The sequence below is a fragment of the Salmo trutta genome, chromosome 27 (assembly GCF_901001165.1).
Source record: "Salmo trutta chromosome 27, fSalTru1.1, whole genome shotgun sequence".
In the NCBI taxonomy this organism is placed as follows: domain Eukaryota; kingdom Metazoa; phylum Chordata; class Actinopteri; order Salmoniformes; family Salmonidae; genus Salmo; species Salmo trutta.
The window spans coordinates 5,654,271-5,680,162 of NC_042983.1; the positions used below are offsets into that span (position 1 = coordinate 5,654,271).

General features: G+C 42.5%; 1 protein-coding gene across 1 annotated transcript in view; it reads left to right on the forward strand.

Moving 5' to 3' along the window:
- The first annotated feature begins 8,111 nt into the window (after positions 1–8,111).
- Positions 8,112–25,892, forward strand: part of ghra (growth hormone receptor a) — a 72,953-nt gene continuing 55,172 nt past the window's right edge. The window contains exons 1-2 of the mRNA XM_029716421.1: positions 8,112–8,473; positions 23,485–23,571. Coding sequence (XP_029572281.1) covers positions 23,505–23,571 — 67 coding nt within the window. The 5' untranslated portion in view covers positions 8,112–8,473; positions 23,485–23,504. The remainder of the gene's footprint in view (positions 8,474–23,484; positions 23,572–25,892) is intronic.

The following is a 25,892-nucleotide window of genomic DNA, read 5'->3' on the forward strand; positions in this document are numbered from 1 at the left end:
GGCCCCCATTAACATTGACGGGGCTGTAGTGGAGCGGGTCGAGAGTTTCAAGTTCTTTGGTGTCCACATCACCAACATACTATCATGGCCCAAACACACCAAGACAGTCGTGAAGAGGGCACGACAACACCTTTTCCCCCTCAGGACACTGAAAAGATTTGGCATGGGACCCAGATCCTCAAAAAGTTCTACAGCTGCGCCATCGACAGCATCCTGACCGGTTGCATCACCACGAGGTATGGCAACTGCTCGGCATCTGACCGTAAGGCGCTACAGAGGGTAGTGCGTATGTCCCAATACATCACTGGGGCCAAGCTTCCTGCCCTCCAGGACCTATATACTAGTCGTTGTCAGAGGAAAGGCCAAAAAATTGTCAGACTCCAGTCAACTAAGTCATAGACTGTTCTATCTACTGCCGCACAGCAAGCGGTACCGGAGCGCCAAGTCTAGGACCAAAAGGCTCCTAAAAGGCTTCTACCCCCAAGCCATAAGAATGCTGAACAATTATTCAAATGGCCACCCGGACTGTTTACATTTACCCCCCATTTGTTTTTACACTGCTTCTACTTGCTGGTTATTATCTATGCATAGTCACTTTACCCCTACCTACATGTACAAATGACTTAGACTGATCTGTACCCCCGCACATTGATTCGGTACCGGTACCCCCTGTATATAGCCTCATTATTGCTATTTTATTGTGTTACATTTATAATTTTTTACTTTTGTTTATTTCGTAAATATTTTCGATTTCTTGATTAAGGGCTTAAGGGCTTATAAGTAAGCATTTCACGGTAAGTAACCTGTTCTGACAAAGCCTGATTAAAAGTATTTTTTTCATGTCTTGTTCAGCCTTAGTGCTATATTTAGTTGTGTGCAATTACTCTTTTTTCATCGCCCACTGTAGCCTATTGACCCAATTCAGCAAGGCCAACAACACTCATTTTGCACTCACAATCTGTTGTTGTGTTGTGGAACATGATGCAGTTTTTCACAGTCATGTTAATTACCAACTAAAATATTGGGCCAAAAATCCAATAAAGGATTGTAGCAGGGCCCAGAGGACAATACAGAAAAACAGCCTGGCTCCAGACTTGCTCTTCAGTACAAGAGCGAGGTGGACCCAAGCCATATGGGTCAGCTGTATTGTTCTCATGTCACATTTAATTTACTCTCACCCCCCCATGATCATTCAGAGGTGAACGAAAAGGGAACAAAACATCAAAATAATATTTTCTTTCTTATTTTTTTTACCCCTCCACCCTTTTTTTACATGGATTTAATGGAGTGGCCCTCCATCCAGTCAAAGCTCTGGTATACTGTGCTTTTAAATAACACAATTGAAAGTGGGTTGTTCCACACACCTTATACCCCAAGTGTATAGAGGAAAAATAATGTTGGTTTAAACGACCCATTAAATACATTGTGATGGATCATACCAGTGTAGGATTGCAAAAATCCGGTAATTTTCCCACAGTCCCAGGTTTTCCAGAAGTCCTGGTTGGAGGGTTCCAGATTTCCTGCTTATTCTCTCCCTGCTCCGGGAGTCTTCCAACCAGGTTTTCTGGAAAACTAGGGAATTTTGGGGCAGTTGCCAGATCTTTGCAACCCTATATAAGGGTAATGGATTTTCTTTGCCAAATATCACACTGTCTTGAACTCAAAGCAATAGTGTCATGTGTAGCCCCAATCTCTGACCTCACAGCAAAATTGAGTGAATACTCCCAGTTTGAATTGCAAACAGAGAGATGCATTTCTCTAAAACACATTAACAGATGCATTGGGGTCGGGGAGTCCTTCCCCTTTTACACTCATCCCTCCATATTTTGTTACATCGGATCCATCCCGCTCATCTGCACAGCGTTTTATGCACAGCACAGAAGAGAGAAAAACAGGGGAAGCCGTAACTTCTGAGCCCTATAAATCTATCCTTCTGCAGCACAATTTATATCAGCAGAGCAATCTGGAGGCAAACATAGAAATGGCACATGGCCAAAAAAAACGAGATGCTGCCCTCGGCTACTGAGCACTTTGGATATTACAGGCATTTTCTACCAGCCATAGTTATGCAGGCCGAGGCATGCATGCAAAATGCAGCATGGCAGATTCCACACCAGCAAGCAAATGCCTAGATTGTCAAATTAATAGGGAAAATCTCTATGCATGCATTGATATATGAGAATTGCATTTTATGTGTGTAGTTGGAAGAGAGAGAAAGAAAGATAGTGTTCCAATAAGGGCTGCAGTATAATTTGTAGTTTTCACAGTGTAACTATCCCAGCTAGCACATAATGTTCTGAGAACCATATGTTTCTTAGAATGTGGTTGTCCTATGGTTATTTTTCATAAAGCCTTCCCACAACGTTCTGGGAGGGAAAGGTGCAGGAAAGTTGCTTGGCTTTATAACATTCTCAGCACATTTAAGGAACTTGACAAAACAATTTTATTTTCTTGGTATTTCATTACTTTAACAGAACGTTTCCTAAAAGTTCAACATTGTTACATTTAATAAAAATGTTGGTAATGTTTTAGGAATGTTATCCAACTGGTTTGACATTGGGAATGTTCTCAAATAGTTCAGAAAACGTTAACAAACGACGTTCTCCTGTGGGAATTGAAATACTTCAGCATAACGTTTCGACCAGCTTTCCTCATTGTTCTATTTAAAGTAATGTTCTCAAATTGTTCCGAGAACGTTAAGAAACAAAGTTCTTCTGGGGGAATTTCAATACTTCAGCATAATGTTTCCTACAGGATTCCTTATGGTTCTATTTAAAATCATGTTCTCAGAATGTTCAGTGAACGTTAAGAAGCAACATTCTTCTTTGGGAATTTCAGTACTTCAGAATAATGTTTTCTGCAGGTTTGTTCGTGGTTCTATTTAAAGTCATGTTCACAGAACATTATGAAAACTTTCCATAAGAAAACACAAGAAAACATGAGTAATGTTAAAAAAAACATTCTAAGAATGTTATAAAAAAATGTTAAGTGTGTTCAGGAGTGTTGGCCGCACCCACTAATTGGCCACATCTGATCTTAATGAGTGCTTGTTTCCTTTGAAGTGAGGTCCATTTGAATAGACTAAAATGAACAGCTTTGTATGAGTTAAAAAACATGGCATGCTAACTCTATCCTGGTGGTGCAGTGGACTAATTCCATGGATAGAAAACAGAAGTGTCACGATCGTCGAAAGAACTGGACCAAGGCGCAGCATACGTAGCGTTCCACATCTTTATTATAAAGTGAAACTTCAGCAAATACAAAACAATAAACGAAACGTGAAGCGCTCACAGGCAACTGCACATAAACAAATCAAGATCCCACAAAACACAGTAGGGAAATGGCTGCCTAAATATGATCCCCAATCAGAGACAACGATAAACGGCTGCCTCTGATTGGGAACCATACGAGGCCAACATAGAAATAAAACAACCTAAATTACCCACCCTAGTCACACCCCGACCTAACCAACATAGAGAATAAAAGGCTCTCTATGGTCAGGGCGTGACAAGAAGATCATAGGTTCAAATCTCACTGATTGATGCCTTGCCACATTGATAAAGAAATGTGTTTGCATGATTAATTTTCCAGCAAATTAATTTCCATGTGTCACTATCTGTGCTTGGAGTATGAAACATTTAACCTAAGCTAGCGGTATTATTAAAAGTCTGATTGAAACATTCAGTGAACGTTCAAAAAACCTCAAAATAACCTATAATTTCTGTTCTCAGAAGAAAAATAAAACCTCCCAGGAAGATGTTCTGGGGTAAAATGTTCTCAGAACCTCCCTCCAACCCAAAAATATAAGTTCTCAGAACAGGCAAAATGTTTATTTCCGTTCTCAGAATGTTTAAAAAATATGTGTCTTGCCGGTAGGCCTATGCCAATGTGCACTGTTACAAAACATCACCTCTTCAATGTGGTATGTGTGCAAAGAAGTGCTGAGTTTTTCCCTCTCACGAGCAGAGGCAGGGCTTGCAGAATTGAGGCAGTGCAGCCCGGTCCCTACTTGATGGCTGTTGGGGTCAGAGGTCACATTCATTGACAGCTGAAATTCAGGGACCCACAAACAGCCATCAAGTAGGACCTCCAAGTGACAACTGTTTTGTCAACTTTTATTAAATACTGCAATCGCACAAATCAGACAACATTTTCTCTTTCAACCACACCGGAAACAAAATCAGTTTCACTCTATTTGGCAATGCTTACTCAGAAATTTGCTCACACAGATATTCATCATAGACTGTCTCATCATCTGTAATTTCCAGATGATCCATGATTTTTTACTGTCAGCCTATTCTTCTGAAGGATGACATCAAAGCATGAGGTTACATTCCAGGCTACATCCTTTTTTTTCTTTTACCTTAATGTATTAGTTCAACTTCTGACTTTCAATAGCTCCTTGACCATGTGACCTAGTGACCTTAAACCAACTTTGTATTGTTCACAGGGTAGGGACACAGTGCACAGCCTTTGGTTTCCCCCATAAAGCACAACATTAGAGCCCCAACTCTCTGACTCCTTCAGTTTCACACAACAATAAGACTTTCTGCTCTGCAAAGTTGGACCGCCAGGTTGTGGGCATTCTGAAAAGTATTGCGTTGAAGAGTTTGTCAGATTGTCACCTCTTACCTGGACTACTGCAACACTCATCTCTATCGCCTCTCTGTCAGCCCTCTTTTATGTTCAGAATTCTGCTGCTTCAGTGCTCACCCTGAAAGGCTCAATCTGTTTGCAGGCATTCCGATAGGCTGGCAGGGGGAAGACAAAATATAGTGTTCTCACTCCTCTGGGTCCTTATTTGATGTTATGGTACAAAGTAATGCTATGGACTATTGGAGTTACTTTGCAGGCAGGCTGTATGCAACTTCTTACGATTGTTCACATTGTCTGAATGTTATTAAACCTTTAAAAGGCCATCGTTGTTCGCTTTATCCTTGGATCTTTTATTTCACACCACTGGAAACCAAACTTTCCCTACATCCACACCAAAACCTGGGAAAACATCACATCCATCTCTCCACCGACTCCACTGCTCACCTCAAATCCCTTCATGTCCTGGCTCTTTCTTACTTCTGACATGCTGCCCACCTAAATCCCCTGTCACTCACTCTTCTGACCTCCTTATCACTTCCAACACCAGACTCCTGGGCACTGGGAACATTGTCTTCAGAGCCTTCCACTCAGTTCCACTTCCCTGAAACCCCTGGAGCATCCATCAACCATTTGCATATTTAAAATCAGACTCACAAACCATCTCTTCAAACAACAGCTACTGTATGTTACCCTCCACTCAGCCCTCAGTCTCCCATTTAGTGTTAGAGGTTTTGACTAGAACCAACAAATCTGATCATATTACTCCAGTGCTAGCCTCTCTACATTGTTTTCCTGTTAAGGCTATGACTGATTCCAAGGTTTTACTGTTAACCTACAAAGCATTGTATGGACTTACTCCTCCTTATCTCTCTGATTTGGTCCTGCTGTACATACCTACATGTACGCTGCGGGCACAAGACACAGGCCTCCGTATTGTCCCTATAATTTCGAAGGAAACAGCTGGAGGCAGGGCTTTCTCCTACAGAGCTCATCTTTTATGGAATGGTCTGCCGAGCCATGTGAGAGAACCAGACTCGGTCTTAACCTCGAGGCCCTGGGTCTGAACCCCACCCTTTGCAACTGTGTCCTGGACTTCCTGATGGGCCACCCCCAGGTGGTGAAGGTAGGAAACAACACCTCCACTTCACTGATCCTCAACAAGGGTGCGTTCTCAGCCCCCTCTTGTACTCCCTGTTCACCCATGACTGCGTGGCCAAGCACGCCTCCAACTCAATCATCAAGTTTGCAGACGACACAACAGTAGTAAGCTTGATTACCAGCAATGACGAGACAGCCTAAATGGAGGTGGAGGCTCTGGGAGTGTGGTGCCAGGAAAATAACCTCTCACTCAATGTCAACAAAACAAAGGTGATGATCGTGGACTTCAGGAAACAGCAGAGGGAGCACCCCCCTATCCACATCGACGGGATCGCAGTGGAGAAGATGGAAAGCTTCAAGTTCCTCAGGGTACATATTACTGACAAACTTAAATGTTCCACCCACACAGATAGTGTGGTGAAGAAGGTGCAACAGTGCCAGGCTGAAGAAATGTGTCTTTGCACCTAAAACCCTCACAAACTTTTACAGATGCACAATTGAGAGCATCCTATCGGGCTGTATCACTGCTTGGTACGGCAACTGCACGGCCCGCAACCACAGGGCTCTCCAGAGGGTGGTGTGGTCTGCCCAACGCATCACCGGGGGCAAACTACCTGCCCTCCAGGACACCTACAGCACCCAATGTCACAGGAATGCCAAAAAGATTGTCAAGGACAACAACCACCCGAGCCACTGCCTGTTCACCCCTCTATCAGCCAGAAGGTGAGGTCAGTACAGGTCCATCAAATCTGGGACAGAGAAACTGAAAAACAGCTTCTATCTCAATGCCATCAGATTGTTAAATAGCCATCACTAGCACATAGAGGCTGCTGCCTATATACATAAACTTGAAATCACTGGCCACTTTATTAAATGGAACATTAGTCACTTTAATAATGTTTACATATCTTGCATTACTCATCTCATATCTATATACTGTATTCTATACTATTCTACTGTATCTTAGTCTATACTACTCTGACATTGCTCGTCCATATATTTATATATTCTTAATTACAGTCCTTTACTTAGATTTGTGTGTATTGGGTACATGCTGTGAAATTGTTAGATATTACTTGTTAGATATTACTGCACTGTCGGAGCTAGAAACACAAGAATTTCGCTACACCTGCAATAACATCTGCTAAACACGTGTATGTGACCAATAAAATTTGATTTGACACACACGCAAACACACACAAACACAGTGATTGACTGATCTTATTGTTGTATATTATAGGTAGAACCATCTGCAAAGGTTTCTACCTAGCACCAAATGTGGTTCCCCTATGTGGACAAGCAGAAGTAGACTATATGTTCTACTTTTCACCTTTTTTCCTCAGAGTGTACAACCATAATCCACTCTCATTAGCCATTCAGTTCCTGTGATGTGTTGCTGTAATTATGTAACTTGTCATAGTTTATTTTGTTAAATAAATTGAATATGTAAATGAATTTGGTATATTTAGTGGTATATTTCTCTTTCAAGTCCTTCTGTAGTTTGAATATAAAAGGCGCTGTTCATCTCTTCTAGTAGTCTGACTCCATAGACTCCAGTAGTTTGTAATGTTGTGATATCCCATGATTTCACCCACAGGAATATATCCATCTCTTTTCTTTCTAGTGATCCAAAAACATTGTATTTGAAGCCAGTGAACATCCTGATTTATTCAAACAGTTATTGAAGGATGATAGAAATAGGTACTTGTGCTGTCAAGCTACAGACTTGAGGTATAATTTCAGACAGAATCAAGTCTTGAGTGTTAGTTCATAAGGCATTTTGTGAATGACATCTTGACACTTGTGTAAGGCCTGCAGCTATACTCAAGCTATGCTCTGAGCATTTCGTATTATTCTGTACATAAATCCGAGACACTCCATTTAGTATGATAAGTTCCGTTTCGTATGGTATGTATTAATTTGTAGATGTCCATCAACCATTTCGTATGATATGTTAAAAATTACAATTCGTAGCATATTTACGAATTTGCAAAACGTACAATATGATACGAATTTGCAAAAACGTTCTTTATGTTTAGTAATTCTAGCTAGGTGGCTAACATTAGCTAGGCTAGGGGTTTGGGTTAAGTTTAGGAGTTAGGTTAAAGGGTTAGGGTCAGGGGAAGGGTTAGCTAAAAGGTTTAGGGGAAGGGTTAGCTAAAAGGTTTAGGGGAAGGGTTAGCTAACATGCTAAGTAACAGTAGTAAGTAGTTGAAAAGTTGCTAAATGGATTTAATTGTCCGTGATGAGATTGGAAATGATAGGTTACAATTCAATTCATAGGTATGAACATAACATGAACACATTTCCAAAACACACCGCTTGTTATCTCTAGAAATTCTGACGATTTCAAATGCATCTCAACCGCTCGATTTCGCGGAGAAATTTCGTGAACATTTTCCGGACGGGGGCGCTTATTCTCACGCTTTACTGTGGAGAGAGCCCGGAGCTGTGAAAGGAGCACCCACTGTACCTCTATGAATCTATGTCGTACTAGTCTTCATCCAAGACGAACTAATATAGCGATAGTGTCAATTTGGTCATATAGAGGAATCAATCAAAAAATAATAGCTGTTAGTAGTGATCACTCATAGCTTGAAGTATGGTAATGTTAACATTAGATTTGTTTATTTATTAAGGCTACATCGTCCGTTGAGGGGGTAGGCTACATCGTGGAGTTAAAAGGCGGACCAGTTCTCTGTCCTGGTTCTGTCAGATGAACAAATCGTAAGAAGTCGACACCACTCACGCATTTTTCCGGCTGACAACATAGTATTAGGTGAGTGCGTGTATATAATACAATTATGCATGCAATTGTCTGGCAATTATAAAAATGCATTTCATTTGAGATGTTTTCTCAATGCTTTTCGGGGGATGAATCTCGCAGACTGGGACTAGCAAAAAGTTTTGATGAGTCGCTGTTCAACATCAACCATCGTGTTGCTACATGTATAATGGTGTGCAATTCAATTTTATTGTTCCATATTATTGATTAAAGCTGTTTCTTTTTTTTTGCGGAAAATATAAAGGAAACGAGTTATTTTCATTATTTTGAGTGATCTGCCCTAAGCGATTATGAGGCGCGTGTGTGTGGTGCACGTTTCTGCGATGTTAGCGTTTGGTATTTATTTGCATGAAAGATGCAGATGGAGGTGGTTAGAGTGTTTCGGTTTCCATAAGAACTTCAGTAGTTTTAACATGAATGTCACACCTCTGGAATTCACTATTTAAACACGCTTTAATCCATCATTATCCTGTACCATTCTTGCTTCAATAGTTAAAGATTCTCCATTCCCTAATGATTTCACAGGGCTCCGAGTCCAACCCCTGTTGACAGTTTGTGGATGATAGCCTAATCTAAAATGGCAACGACACAAAATCCAAATGTGAAGTATGGAACTGACCTATTGCATTACAATTCCACATGCATGGAGTGACCTATTGCAAGCAGGGCATAAACAAACCATGTCATATTTTTTGTTGTTGTAAAATCATAATTATTTTTTGGTCAATCAAAGGCTAGGTTTTTGCATGGGAAATATGATGAATGTCCAGAAAAAAAAGACAATGCATGCAATAGGATACTATATGCATTTAACAAATATTTTTATTAGGGGTTTACATTAAACAGGCTACAAGACAGGAATGAAAGTATACAATATTCTATGTTCTTTATTGGTCAATCTTGAGGTGCAATGTTGTGGGTGCATCTACCGTAGGAATGTGATCCATGGTCTATTTAATCTATTCCTCAATAGTTGGGAATGGAATGGTGGTGTAACATTATGTCCAAATCATTTTGATTCCTGTCTTGTTGGGCAGATGTACATGATGACCAAACTGACTCTGTGACAATGGGGCACAATGTGTGCTGCATCGTGCCCCATTGTGCCCATGTTGATTTTGTCTATCCCCACCAGACGCGTTCATGACACGCAGGTTAAAATACCAAAACCAACCGTGAACCAACTATATTAATTTGGGGAGAGTTTGAAACACATTGGAAACATTCATGGACATTTAGCAATCTTGCTGTTCCTAGCTAATTTGTCCTGGGAGATAAACATTGGGTTGCTAATTTACCGGAAATACATATGGTAATTTTCTTTGCTGGATCTTTTTTGGATTTTTACCCATTTATGAGTCATAGTTAGTTTTTAGTTAGTTGTCTTTGATTCATCTCTCCTCCTTAATTCTTCTTCTTCTGATTTTATATGGAGGTTGGCAACCAACTTTAAGATGCATTACCGCCACCAACTGGAGTGTGGCACTCGTTCATCTTTCAATCCCCCACGTGTGTATACTCGTAAAAACCAATGAGTAGATGGGAGAGGCGGGACTTGCAGCATGTCAAGAGTCAAATAGAACTAAGTTCTATTTTAGGGCCTGGCTACGCAGACTCCCGTTGACGCGCGTGCGCGAGCTGTATGTTTACATTTATTTTTGCACCGCTCGCATATGCAACGCGGGCGGTCTGGTCAGCATGTTAGGCCTAGCAAAGGCCAAAATATCATATCACAATATTTTTTCACATTTTGGACGGTATAGCGGTATTTAATGGTATTTCATGTTTCAGAATGATAAAAGTCATAAAACATTTTTTAGGAGTACTAGTGCATGAACAGCAAAAATTCGAAATGGTTTTAATGGCCTTTCTCCATTCTGATTGCTCAACCAAACTAGGACCAAACTGACTGTGAAGTAGTCCAATTTGTACCACTTTTCATTTATTCAGCACTACATCAAAATATTGTTATAGATCTTATTGTAAAAATCCATACCAGTATGTGGATCCATAAATCTTCAAATTACGATATATATCGCCCAGCCCTATTCCTAGCCTACACGCAGATGCCACTACACATACACGCCCCTGCCTCAGCCATGGGGGTAATATTCATTGGGGGAGACTTGCATTGGAAACCAATATCTCACATCATTGCCAGGTGGTCATGATAAAGTGAAGGAATTGTGTGTGTGGTTTGCGTTTGCCTGCATGTGTGCGAACGTGTGTACATTGTTGCATGACCAAGAAAAGTGAGACAACTGGCTGAGTGATACTGTAAGTTGTTAACCATGTTTATTTTTATTTAGCCTATCTTTATCAGAAAAAAGAACACATCTGTTTTAAAAATAGTTGTTTGGAGAGCTGATAAGAGAGGGCTTCAATTATCTCTGTGTTGTTAATCTATGGAGTGGAGGTCTACTGCCCCCATACTCAACAGGCGGACCACGTGCTGGATCCGGACCCAGAACGGGGTCAATACGGGCCACAGTTTTTTGGGGGGGAGGGGGGGAACTCAGTTGGGCTTCGACCCCATGTCTCATATGAACACACATAATGCATGGCAAAATGTGTAGAATTGCAGGAAAGGAGCTTTAAAACTGAAAATATTTCTCTCTGCCATCAAGAAAGGTGTGAACTGTTTGAACAGTTTGGGATCTCATGGGTTGCGAGATGGGGGTTGGTTACAACGCCGATAAATGACAATATCTATTCGGGCCTTTGCCACCTAGGGAGTTTCTGGGACCGGACTTTGTCAAATAGTTCTTGACTACCCCTGGTCTAGTGCATGGTCATTCACTATTCAGAATCAGGTACGGGTTGAGCAGAAATGAACTGAATAGAATATAGCATAGGCTTTACAGACATCAAACTTTGTTTCCCCCTTTTGTAATTACGTCTGAGTGCTCAGTGCAGAGGACAGCGATAGGGACCTTTTAGAAATTAGTATAGTGAATAGCATTGGACTTCAAAGACCACCTCCGCTGTCTCTCTCTGTAATGGACGGGTGTGCAGGCTATCTGCCATACGTAATGTACTGCATGTGGCTAAAAACAGAGTTTTTTTTTAAATAAATGAGGACAGACGCCTTTTAAGAGACCAGTTCCATCAGCTCTATTTGTAGTGTTCGTCCACCCACATAGACCATTAAATCTACCTTCTACAAGTCCAGCTCTCTAAAAACCCTTAAATGAACACACACACACACACACACACACACACACACACACACACACACTCCAATCTCAGGCTGCAATGATGGGCCTGTCAATCCCAGTGTGTGTGGGAACAGCAGTAAAGATTGAGAAGAGAGGAGGGTTCTCTGTTATGTGTTACATTAACACTAGTCCCCCTGTCTGTCAGTCTGAGTGGTCCTCTGGGTACAGAGTGGGTTGACAAGGGCTTTTCATTTGTTACTACATTTATAAATACTTGAAATGTGGATTGGTTAGATCTCTACCCAAACAGCGCCTTTTACAGATGTTTAAAGAAAGGTGAGAAAAAAGCGGAAAATCTAATTTTATGTATGGCTGGCACAATTAGTGTAATTGATGGTTATGGATGAAAACCATAATGAAAATAAAATAACCATGGTAACCGTTTTTTGGGGGTGGGACAAACACCTGACTGAAGCCGGCCATTTGTGCGGTTTAGTCGTTTTCTGCAGTGACATTGACTCTTAACAACGTGATGAAAACAAACTAGCACACACAGAAAGGCGTAAGCAAGGTGCAGCAGCAGCACACATAGACATAGAATGAAATGGGCTTGGAACCTCTAACCCTGGCAATTCGACTGGTAAACTCATGAGTACACTCTTAATGGCTGCGTTGCAATCATTTCCATGGTAATGTAGAATGTTCAATCAAATGATGTTAACTGATGTGGCTCATGTATTGGAAAGTATTTTTTGTAATGTGAGTTGAATCAACAAATCACAGCACATATTGATGGGTACACTTCCTGCTTTTACTTCCTGCTTTGCGCCTATGGGTACACAACAATGGCCGCCAGTCCAACCATTATGCCATCATTGACTTGACTAGGGATGCCTGTTCTATTCATTCTATATCTATGGCAGCACATGCAGTCAGGAGTGGAGAGGAGAAAATGTGTGGCAAAAAAATGATATGTATTTCTATTTTTTTGCTATTTGAACGGTTATTACAGAGACTGCGGTCATTTGGCTGGCCAATTACCGTTAGCCTAGGTAAATAATAAAAGGTTAATTTTGTTTTAATTCCATCACTGTCACAGCCCTAATTTTATGTGGGTGGTGGGTGTTACATTAAATGTATAGTACTCAGATTTTAGTGTATTGTATTACACACTGCTAGAACCGGCCCTGTCTTGCTCCAATACAAATGAGTTAGGCCTAGCCAGCCTACAATATTAATGTAAAAGTGACATCTAATGTTCTTTCAGTAATACAATGCTAAGAGCAGTGAAGTCATAGCGATGTGTTTTAGATGCGAGTATGAACGTAAAAAAAAAAACTAAGGATGGAATTCTGGATTGCAGACATTTGGGTCAATGACATGACGTGCATATTTTGTGGTCCGAAATAAATATTTTCCAAAATCAACAACCAATTTATACACATTTGATGTTATGTAACTATGCCCCTTCTCTTTTATTTAGTCCTAAAATAGTTAATGGTTAAATGTGAACAAAACTGTCACTTTCAGTGCTCTTAAGTCATACAACTGTCCGAAGACAAATGCAATCTATATAAATGTTAATAAAACATCTCAAATTATAACAAAACTGTCAAATGATTGTTCTGGCATGATTTTCTAAAGGGTCTATTGCACTGTACGTCTGTATGGGTAAGACAGGTTAGGCAGAACGGTTTTAAATACTTTTGTCCGGAAAAATAGCCATCATGACTATCGTTCGGTGCGACCGACATAGTCACAATTTTGGATCAAATCACATAATGGTACTCACGTGACAGGATGTGACATCATTAAGATGCCTGTGAGATACCCTTTGGTTAAGAATAAAGGTAAGCAAGTCTCTCGTAAATGTTTGATAAGTTTACATTTCCACTCCCTGTCAGGTTTTACCTCCAAAATCTGATAATTCGGTGCGACTACTACAAATCAATAAAAAGGATGAATTATCTGAAAAGCTTATATTTAATTTGGATACTCAAGATACATACTTGATGCCAAAGTCAAGTGTTCACGTGGGTGCATAAGCAGTTGCCTCTAAAACATGTTTAGGTGAGGAAAGTCATATGGTGTAACCAAAACGATCATTCGGAGTCACCAGAAATTCCGATTACACCATATGTCTAAACTGTTGTACTGAATGATGTCAATATGTTCGAATCAAATTTTAATTGTCACATGCGCTGAATACAACAGGTGTAGAACTTAGTGAAATGCTTACTTACAAGCCCTTAACCAACGATGCAGTTTTAAGAAAAATAAGTGTTAAGTGAAAAATAGATAAATAAAAGTAACAAATAATTAAAAAGCAGCAGTAAAATAATAGTAGCGAGGCTATATACAGGGGGTACCTGTACAGAGTCAATGTGTGGGGGCACTGGTAAGTTGAGGTAATTGAGGTAATATGTAGACTTGGTGACTATGCATTGATAATAAACGGAGTAGCAGCAGCGTAAAATGGGGGGGCAATGCAAATAGTCTGGGTAGCCATTTGATTAGCCGTTCAGGAGTCTTATGGCTTGGGGGTAGAAGCTGTTAAGAAGCCTTTTGGACTTAGACTTGGTGCTCCGGTACCGCTTGCCATACGGTAGCAGAGAGAACCGTCTATGACTAGGGTGGCTGGAGTCTTTGACAATTTTTAGGGCTTTCCTCTGACACCGCCTGGTATATAGGTCCTGGATAGCAGGAAGCTTGGCCCCAGTGATGTACTGGGCCGTACACACTACCCTCTGTAGTGCCTTGCGGTCAGAGGCCGAGCAGTTGCCATACCAGGCAGTGATGCAACCAGTCAGGATGCTCTCCATGGTGCAGCTGTAGAACTTTATGAGGATCTGAGGACCATGCCAAATCTTTTCAGTCTCCTGAGGGGGAATAGGCTTTGTCGTGCCCTCTTCATGACTGTCTTGGTGTGTTTGGACCATGATAGTTTGTTGGTGATGTGTACACCAAGGAACTTGAAGCTCTCAACATGCTCCACAACAGCCCCGTCGATGAGAATGGGAGTGTGCTTGGTCCTCCTTTTCCTGTAGTCCACAATCATCATCTTTGTCTTGATCACGTTGAGGTAGAGGTTGTTATCCTGAAACCACACAGCCAGGTCTCTGACCTCCTCCCTATAGGCTGTCTCATCGTGGTCGGTGATCAGGCCTTCCACTGTTGTCATCGGCAAACTTAATGATGGTGTTGGAGTCGTGCCTGGCCATGCAGTCATGAGTGAACAGGGAGTATAGGAGGGGACTGAGCTCGCACCCCTAAGGGGCCCCTGTGTTGAGGATTAGCGTGGCGGATGTCTTGTTACCCACCCTTACTACCTGGGGTCCGACAGGAAGTCCAGGATCCAGTTGCAGAGGGAGGTGTTGTTAAGTCTCAGGGTCCTAAGCTTAGTGATGAGCTTTGAGGTCATTATGGTGTTTAACGCTGAGCTGTAGTCAATTAATGGCATTCTCACATAGGTGTTCCTTTTTTCCAGGTGGGAAAGGGCAGTGTGGAGTGCAATAGAGGTTGCATCATCTGGGGATTTGTTGGGGCGGTATGCAAATTGGAGTTGGTCTAGGGTTTCTGGGATAATGGTGTTGATGCGAGCCTTGACCAGCCTTTCAAAGCACTTCATGGCTACAGACGTGAGTGCTACGGGTCGGTAGTCTTTTAGGCAGGTTACCTTAGTGTTCTTGGGCACAGGGACTATGGTGGTCTGCTTGAAAGATGTTGATATTACAGACTCAGTCAGGGACAGGTTGAAAATATCAGTGAAGATAGTTGGCAGCGCATGATCGGAGTACACATCCTGGTAATCCGTCTGGCCCTGTGGCCTTGTGAATGTTGACCTGTTTGATGGTTCGCCAGAGGGCATACCGGGATTTCTTATAAGCTTCCGGGTTAGAGCCCACTCCTTGAAAATGGCAGCTCTACCCTTTAGCTCAGTGCAGATGTTTACTGTAATCCCCATGGCTTCTGGTTAGGGTATGTACGTAAGTTTCCCTGCATTAAAGTCCCCGGCCACTAGGAGCGCCGCCTCTGGATGAGTGTTTTCCTGTTTGCTTATGGCCGTACACAGTTCATTGAGTGTGGTCTTAGTGCCAGCATCGGTTTGTGGTGGTAAATAGACAGCTTCGAAGAATATAGATGAAAGCTACAGCTTATCATTTGATTATCTACCTCAGGCGAGCAAAACCTAGAGACTTTCTTACTACTAGATTTCGTGCACCAGCTGTTGTTTACAAATATACATAGACCGCCACCCCTTGTCTTACCAGAGGTGGCTGTTCTATCCTGCCGATACAGCGTAAAACGCGCCGGCTGTATGTTATTCATATCATCGTTCAGCCACGACTCTGTGAAACATAAGATATTACAGTTAATGTCCCGCTGGTAGGATATACGTGATCGTAGTTAGTCTATTTTATTATCCAATGATTGTACGTTGGCTAATAGGACCGATGGTAAAGGCAGATTACTCACTCGCCGTCGGATCCTTACAAGGCACCCCAACCTACGTCCCCGATATCTCCGTCTCTTTCTCCTGGGAATGATGGGGATGAGGGCCTTGTTAGGTGTCTGAAGTAAAAAAAATATTCTTCCAGTACGAGGTGAGTAATCGCTGTCCTGTTATCTAGAAGCTCTTTTTGGTCATAAGAGACGGTGGCAGAAACATTAGTACAAATTTAAGTTATAAATAATATTAATTATTATTATTTTTACACCCAAATACATCATCTCCTTGTAAGTAAAAACACACGTTTTTGTAGGATAAGTGTGTTTTATGTCAGTTTTGTACTGAAAATACCTTTGCATAAATAACCTAGTTTTTTCTGTTTCTTAATTGAGGGTCAATTTGCAGATGCCTCTATCAAGCAAATGCCTGTATCGTCAGGACATAGATTACTGCTGACTCAGTTGCTAATTGGCCACAGAAATTCAGGTGTTCCACTTTGGGGGGAGTAGACAGCAGGCTACGATCCATGCAAGTGTTGTATAAACATCAGAGGGAAGCCAGTCCTACGCCATCATATCTGACTCCCTTAGACATGATGAGATAGCAGTCTGGTCTCCCCTGAATCCTGTCCTAAGGGATGTCAAGAACAAGAATCCACAAATCATGACACTCCACATGATGAGCGATGGTCCCGTCACCCAATAAGACAACAACATAGCAAAGCAGCAACACATGACAACACAGCATGGTAGCAACACAACATTGCAGCAGCACAAAACATGGTACAAACATTGGACACACACAAAGCACAACGGGTAAGAAGGTAGAGACAACAATACATCACACAAAGCAGCCACAGCTGTCAGTAAGAGTGTCCATGATGGAGTCTTTGAAGGAAGAGATTGAGATAAAACTGTCCAGTATGAGTGTTTGTTGCAGCTCGTTCCAGTCGCTAGCTGCAGTGAACTGAAAAGAGGAGCGACCCAGGGATGTATGTGCTTTGGGGATCTTTAACAGAATGTGGCTGGCAGAATGGGTGTTGTATGTGGAGGATGAGGGCTGCAGTAGATATCTCAGATAGGGGGGAGTGAGGCCTAAGAGGGTTTTATAAATAAGCATCAATCAGTTGGTCTTGCGACGGGTATACAGAGATGACCAGTTTACAGAGGAGTATAGAGTGCATTGATGTGTCCTATAAGGAGCATTGGTGGCAAATCTGATGGCCGAATGGTAAAGAACATCTAGCCGCTCGAGAGCACCCTTACCTGCCGATCTATAAATTATGTCTCCGTAGTCTAGTGTGGGTAGGATGGTCATCTGAATCAGGGTAAGTTTGGCAGCTGGGGTGAAATAGAATTGAAAGCGGTAATTGAAAGCGATGCAAATTAATACAAATAATGTTCTTATATAAATTCCACAAAATACAATAATTAGTTAATTTGACAAATCTGTTAATCACACTGGTTGTATTAGACTTTAGAATTGCATTGGGGGCATACCTATTTCACTGTACATCCTAAACCCATGTTATTGATCCACAATCCATACAGTGGGGAGAACAAGTATTTGATACACTGCCGATTTTGCAGGTTTTCCTACTTACAAAGCATGTAGAGGTCTGTCATTTTTTATCATAGGTACACTTCAACTGTGAGAGACGGAATCTAAAACAAAAATCCAGAAAATCACATTGTATGATTTTTAAGTAATTAATTTGCATTTTATTGCATGACATAAGTATTTGATCACCTACCAACCAGTAAGAATTCTGGCTCTCACAGACCTGTTAGTTTTCCTTTAAGAAGCCCTCCTGTTCTCCACTCATTACCTGTATTAACTGCACCTGTTTGAACTCGTTGCCTGTATAAAAGACAACTGTCCACACACTCAATCAAACAGACTCCAACCTCTCCACAATGGCCAAGACCAGAGAGCTGTGTAAGGACATCAGGGATAAAATTGTAGACCTGCACAAGGCTGGAATGGGCTACAGGACAATAGGCAAGCAGCTTGGTGAGAAGGCAATAACTGTTGGCGCAATTATTAGAAAATGGAAGAAGTTCAAGATGATGGTCAATCACCCTCGTTCTGGGGCTCCATGCAAGATCTCACCTCGTGGGGCATCAATGATCATGAGGAAGGTGAGGGATCAGCCCAGAACTACATGTCAGGACCTGGTCAATGACCTGAAGTGAGCTGGGACCACAGTCTCAAAGAAAACCATTAGTTACACACTACGCCGTCATGGATTAAAATCCTGCAGCGCACACAAGGTCCCCCTGCTCAAGCCAGCGCATGTCCAGGCCCGTCTGAAGTTTGCCAATGACCATCTGGATGATCCAGAGGAGGAATGGGAGAAGGTCATGTGGTCTGATGAGACAAAAATATAGCTTTTTGGTCTAAACTCCACTCGCCGTGTTTGGAGGAAGAAGAAGGATGAGTACAACCCCAAGAACACCATCCCAACCATGAAGCATGGAGGTGGAAACATCATTCTTTGGGGATGCTTTTCTGCAAAGGGGACAGGATGACTGCACCTTATTGAGGGGTGGATGGATGGGGCCGTGTATCGCGAGATCTTGGCCAACAACCTCCTTCCCTCAGTAAGAGCATTGAAGATGGGTCGTGGCTGGGTCTTCCAGCATGACAACGACCCGAAACACACAGCCAGGGCAACTAAGGAGTGGCTCCGTAAGAAGCATCTCAAGGTCCCGGAGTGGCCTAGCCAGTCTCCAGACCTGAACCCAATAGAAAATCTTTGGAAGGAGCTGAAAGTCTGTATTTCCCAGCGACAGCCCCGAAACCTGAAGGATCTGGAGAAGGTCTGTATGGAGGAGTGGGCCAAAATCCCTGCTGCAGTGTGTGCAAACCTGGTCAAGAACTACAGGAAACGTATGATCTCTGTAATTGCAAACAAAGGTTTCTGTACCAAATATTAAGTTCTGCTTTTCTGATGTATCAAATACTTATGTCATGCAATAAAATGCAAATGAATTACTTAAAAATCATACAATGTGATTTTCTTTTTGTTTTAGATTCCGTCTCTCACAGTTGAAGTGTACCTATGATAAAAATTACAGACCTCTACATGCTTTGTAAGTAGGAAAACCTGCAGTGTATCAAATACTTGTTCTCCCCACTGTAGGTATCAGTATACTCAGTGACACCCAGAGAACATTAGCGTCGTAGCTTTTATTGTGGGACTCTGAAACCACTGTGAATTGAGACGCATGCATTGTACAAGTCAACCTCCTATCAGCGTGTTTGGCATTTAAATGTCTGTGGTGCCCCCCGCATTGTTTGGGGGATGGGGAGGCCCCACCTTTACTGTACCATAAGACCTCCGTCTGGATCCGAGTACCAAACTGTGCAAACAGAATTAGGTTTGGCCTGCCAGACTCCCGACGGATGTGGGCCATATCATGTGGGCCACAAATAACTCACCATCAGGAGTCTTTTCATTGAGTAAACACATTTTTAACACAATGAGGTCTGGTCTCTGAAGAAGATACCTACACACTTCATCTACTTCTGTCCCAGATTCATTGTAGACTTTTAAGTCCATGGTAGGCAAGCTACGTTAAACAAAGTAAAAGTTAGCTTGATGTTAGGGTTTCTGTAAAGAACTGAAATGGTGCCAATCCCTCACATCCTACCAATAAGTGATTTAAAGTCAATGGCCAATGAACTTCATCTCATCTTTCTACTGCAGCCCTCATCCTCCACTCATACAGCCAGCATCCTTAGTGAAACCTGCTATACCGAGAGACTGCTAGGTAAGGAATATTTGGTTTGGAATGCAAGGAAGGAGAATGCAAGGAAGGAGATACTTTTGGCCATGTAGTGTATGTGGACACCCCTTCAAATGAGTGGATTTGGCTATTTTAGCCACACCTGTTGCTGACAGCACACCGCCATGCAATCTCCATAGCAAAACATTGGCAGTAGAATGGGCCGTACTGAAGAGCTCAGTGACTTTCAACGGGGCTCCGTCAAATTTCTGCCCTGCTAGAGCGGCCCCTGTCAACTGTAAGTGCTGTTATTGTGAAGTGGAAACGTCTAGGAGCAACAACGGTTCAGCCACGAAGTGGTAGGCCACACAAGTTCACAGAACGAGACCGCCGAGTGCTGAAGCTCGTAGTGTGTAAAAATTGCCTGCACTCGGTTGCGACACTCACTACTGAGTTCCAAACTGCCTCTGGAAGCAATGTCAGCACAATAACTGTTCGTTGGGAGCTTCATGAAAAAAAAACTATCCATTGCTGCTCCTCCAGAGTCGAATAATGCATATGTGACGATCATAACAATGCAGCTTGACTCTGTCATAACAATGCAGTTTGACTCTGTCGCGCGAAATCAATAATTACATTTGTGTATTTAATAACATCACTAACCACTCCCCCCCCCCCCCCCCCCCCCCCCCCCCCATTTAACATTGCTTGTAGGTGGTGGAAGCTGCCAGTGTGCTAGGCTTGTAATCTTTTAGATTTGGCGAATGTGTGAGTTCGATTCCCCCTTTCCTTCCCCGAAAATACAATCCTCTGCTACTCCTCAACAGCAGCAGGAGAGCCATGCTTAGGCCTACAAAATGTGCAACAGGGTCATGGAGTCCTGTGCGTCTTTGCTGCAACTTCCACTTGGAGTAGTACACGTGCGGCCATAGTTGTTGTGGCTTCTAGTTGGGAGCAGAGAACCCATGTAGGGGCATGCAAATGTTATGCCTCACCCATTAAGGTCATTATCATGTCATTTTTTGTTATACAAATTTGATTTATCTATTTATATAGGAGATAAGGCAATGAATAGGCCAATAGTGGCGAAGTAATTACCATTTAGCAATTGACACTGGAGTGATATATGTGTAGATGAGGATGTGCAATAGAAATACTGGTGTGCAAAAGAGCAGAAAAACAAAACTAATATGGGGATGAGGTAGGTAGTTGGTTGGATGGGCTATTTACAGATGTGCTGTGTACAGCTGCATCGATCGGTAAGCTGCTCTGACAGCTGACACTTAAAGTTAGTTAGTGAGGGAGATATAAGTCTCCAACTTCAGTGATTTTTGCAATTCGGTCCAGTCATTGGCAGCAGAGAACTGGAAGGAAAGGCAGCCAAAGGAGGTGTTGGCTTTGGGGATGACCAGTGAAATATACCTGCTGGAGCGTGTGCTACGGGTGGGTGTTGCTATGGTGACCAGTGAGCTGAGATAAGGCGGAGCTTTACCTAGCAAAGACTTATAGATGACCTGGAGCCAGTGGGTTTGGCGATAAATATGTAGCGAGGACCAGCCAACGAGAGCATACAGGTTGCAGTGGTGGGTAGTATATAGAGCTTTGGTGACAAAACGGATGGCACTGTGATAGTTTGCATCCAATTTGCTGAGTAGAGTGTTGGGAGGCTATTTTGTAAATTACATCGCCGAAGTCAAGGATCCGTAGGATAGTCAGTTTTACGAGGGTCTGTTTGGCAGCATGAGTGAAAGATGCTTTGTTGCGAAATAGGAAGCCAATTCTAGATTTAACTTTGGATTGGAGATGTTTGATGCGAGTCTGGAAGGAGAGTTTACAGTCTAACCAGACACCTAGGTATTTGTAGTTGTCCACATATTCTAAGTCAGAACCGTCCAGAGTAGTGATGCTGGATGGGCGGGCAGGTGCAGGCAGCGATCGGTTGAAGAGCATGCATTTAGTTTTACTTGTATTTAAGAGCAGTTGGAGGCCACGGAAGTAGAGTTGTATGGCATTGAAGCTCGTCTGGAGGGTTGTTAACACAGTGTCCAAAGAAGGGCCAGAAGTATACAGAATGGCGTTGTCTGCGTAGAGGTGGATCAGAGACTCACCAGCAGCAAGCACGACATCATTGATGTATACAGAGAAAAGAGTCGGCCCAAGAATTGAATCCTGTGGCACCCCCATAGAGACTGCCAGAGGCCCGGACAACAGGCCCTCCGATTTGACACACTGAACTCTATCAGAGAAGTAGTTGGTGAACCAGGCGAGGCAATCATTTGAGAAACCAAGGCTATTGAGTCTGTCGACGAGGATGTGGGGATTGACAGATGCTAGTCGGACGGGCGGGTGCGGGCAGCGATCGGTTGAAGAGCATGCATTTCGTTTTACTAGCATTTAAGAGTAGTTGGAGGCCACAGAAGGAGTGTTGTATGGCGTTGAAGCTCATTTGGCGGTTTGTTAACACAGTGTCCAAAGAAGGGCCAGATGTATTTATTATCTACAAAAAGGTTAGACGTGTTTTGAATTCTGGTACCGCTGCCCCACACACAAGCTTGTTAGCTTGCTCTTGTCCAGGGCGTTGAGGCAACTCATGTTCAAAGTTCTTCTATATTAACAGCTCCTCAGTAGGTATCTTAGCTGCTAGTTATAATTAGCTATGTAATTCAGTGAAGTAATGATAGGCCTACTTCTAATATCCTAAATACATTATAATGCGTGTCATATCATGATGCCCAGCGCTTCAAGCCAACCCTCCTCCATGTCCACCCCTCACTTTCTCTCTCTCCCCACCCACAAAATCTCTGTCACAGCTTGCGCCCTACAGTACACTTGTAAACAAGCTTACCCGGTCCATAGCAAGCTGCTCTATCCCCACTGATTGGTGGAGTAATTTAATGATCTAAATGGAAAAACGATGTCGATTTCACAGGCCAAAAAAGGAACAGAAAGCCAACGATATAAACTGGTACTTTTGTTTTGGTTCTAAGCAGTTCAGAACTTTATTATGCTGGTCGGAACAGTGAAACGTAATGAAAACAATAGTGGTTCTGTTCAGAAGGCTCTAAATTTGATCACTCTTTTGTGGCCGAGAATTTTCCTGAACAGCAGGAAATGCCAACTTCTAGTGTATTCAAGGTTTAAAAGGCTTCTAAAGTTTGTAATTTCCACTTTAAAATGTCAGACTTAATTTTCCCTAGCGAAAAATGTATCAACCCCATACATTTCCATTAATTATAATACAAATAGTTCACATTTCCTGTTGCTACAGGATTATTTTCCTGCTGTAGCGAACTGTCTCAAATGAAGATCTTACAATCAATGCATATAGCCTGAGAGGAAACCATTCCATATGCATGCAAGTTATACCTCTGATATTAAGGACACACACACACACACACTATGCAAACACATGGTCTAACATGTCTTGTGCACAGTAGTGTGAAGCGTCTCAGTAGCTTATTGGAGGTTAATTATGTGTTGTCTGGGCTTAGGTTTCACATTGGCCAGCTGAAAATAAATGGCAGTCACAGTTTGTGCTAACAGGGGGAGAGAGAGAGAGGGATGGGGAGGGAAAGAGAGAGAGAGCGCTGGGTAGAGATATTGGCTTAATATTTCACACGGAGATGTCATCGATGACGATTATCCTTCTCCCCCCCCTCTCTCCAGCAAAGTAAAGCCCCCCCGCCATGGCGTCTCCATCATTTCTCCTCCTCTTCCCCTCCCTGGGTTGGCTGTCTGCTGTGACATCATCAGGTAGGCTGCTACTACTCGCCTCACACACTCACGTTTGTCTCATGTCATTGTTACCACTGTAGAGAGAGAGTGATGTGTTAAAACATGACACTCATATCGTATCTCACTGTTACTGACATTTAGCTCTCACAGTCATCTCATACACAGTATAACACTAACAATTTTTTCTCAATCAGATCTCTTGCTCTTTTTTTTGTTTAAAATCTGCAACACGTGAATCAGTGTCCTTTCTTGCATAGTACATGGCATTGACACTTGTTATCGAATGTTATGTCAGACATCAGTTGCAGAGTCCTGTATTTGCACACATTGGAAAAGGTGGGTGGTTGAGCAAACAGCAGCCTTTTCTTTTCTAGCCAGTCAAACCGCATCAGATCAGTAGTGAAGTTGGACTGGGCTGTGACGGGGACGGACGGACAGAGGGACATGATGGGCTACATGTTCACCCCCCATACAGCCCGTGAAGACATGCATTAAATATATGTTTAATAACCACTACTTCTCTAGGACAAAAAAAATATGTAAAACCAATATAATGTAAATAAATCATGAGTGAAAAGAGGGGAACCGCAATTGTTTTGGTATAATAACCGTGTAAATGGTGTGTCTCCTGAATGGTGCAATCTCAGGGACCATATTTCAGGAATGTCCAACTGGCCATATTTTGTTACCACATTGTTTGTTAAACTATGCTCCCAGTCTCTGAGTTCAGAATATGGAGTAACAGAGAGGGTTGTACCCGCAGTGGTGCAATGTACTTTCGATGCACTGGCTGCTGCTCAAATGGACTCTGTCCATTGGAAGTGGGTTAAAGTGAACAGCTCTTGGCCAGTCTGTTTGTAGAAACTGCTCCCTCACACAATGGTGGGTCAATCTGAGGGATCTAGAATGTCTCTCTCTCTGTGCCTGTCTGGTAGTGGTTTAACAGGACTCACTTCCATAGGGAGTCCTCAATTCTCTCCTCTGCCTTTTCTCCTATTCTCCTCCTTTTCTCCTCCTCTGCCCAGAGCCCAAGTTACGAGTCTCTGTTGGCCAGCTGATGAGTATTCAATCAGTTGAACAGATCTTTGGAAGGAGAGAGGAGAGAGATCCCACACAGGAAGCTCTCCTCTCACACTAGTAAATGGGTGTAGACTATGGAATGAAACTAAGCCTCACTTTGTTTCTGGACTTTTAAAAAGTTAGAGCGGGTATGGATAAGCTTCAGACAGGTGGCAAAACATGTAGAACATGTCATTTTAACCATTTCAAAAGTTTGCTTATTGGCTATATAACGAGAATCATAACAAGTCTAGTGCATACTACTGTTTTTCCTTCATTTTCAAATGGTCACTAGTGAGCTTTCTCTGGTTTTGAGTTCTTGACATGCATTACTGAAGTGTTAAGAATATGCACCACCTTGCAACTGGGGGTACCTAAAATGATGCTCAAATAGTTTAATGCTGCAAACACTTTTCTTGCTTCCAGTTTACAGAAACGGCTGATACTATCTAGATAACGACTGGTCCTCAAACAGAGGCTGTGTACCAAATGGCAACTTATACCCTATACTGTAGTGCAGTACTTTTGACCACAGCCCTATGGGGAATAGGGTGTCATTTGGGACGCTGTCATGGGCTGAGCATTCTCCGGGAACCACAGAGTTCTGTATTCGTTTGATTGGTTGCCAACGACGGCTGTGCTATGGCCAACTGGCCAGTGTTCCTCAACAACCGTGAAACATCTGTACACAAAGAACAGCTGCTGATAGTGGGAGCAAACACACACTCCTAACTTACAGACCTCAGTCTTTCCTTTCAGCAGCCTTCTGAAGTCATGATGATGATGGTGTGTGTGCGGGTGTGTGTGCGGGCGCGCGTGTGCTTCTAGTCCTAAAAAAGGTCCCATCATAGTTTTTTACCCCAACCTGTAAGAGAAATAATAAGTGCCCACATGAAAAAAATCTACAGTTTACTATAGAATACTACAGTTCTTACAATAGAATTCTATAGTAAACTGTAGAATACTATACTACACACTGTATTATCCCTTGATCATGTGTAGTAGTTACTATAGAATGTTGGCGGTATACTGTAGAATGCTACAGTAAATATTACAGTAATTTCCGCAAAAACACTGCAGTCTGCAAAAACACTACACTTTTTTAACTACAGTATAGCAAAATACTACAGTTGGCCATAGCCCTAAAAATTGTCAAAGACCCCAGCCACCCCAGTCATAGACTGTTCTCCCTACTACCGCATGGCAAGCGGTACCGGAGTGCCAAGTCTAGGACAAAAAGGCTTCTCAACAGTTTTTACCCCCAAGCCATAAGACTCCTG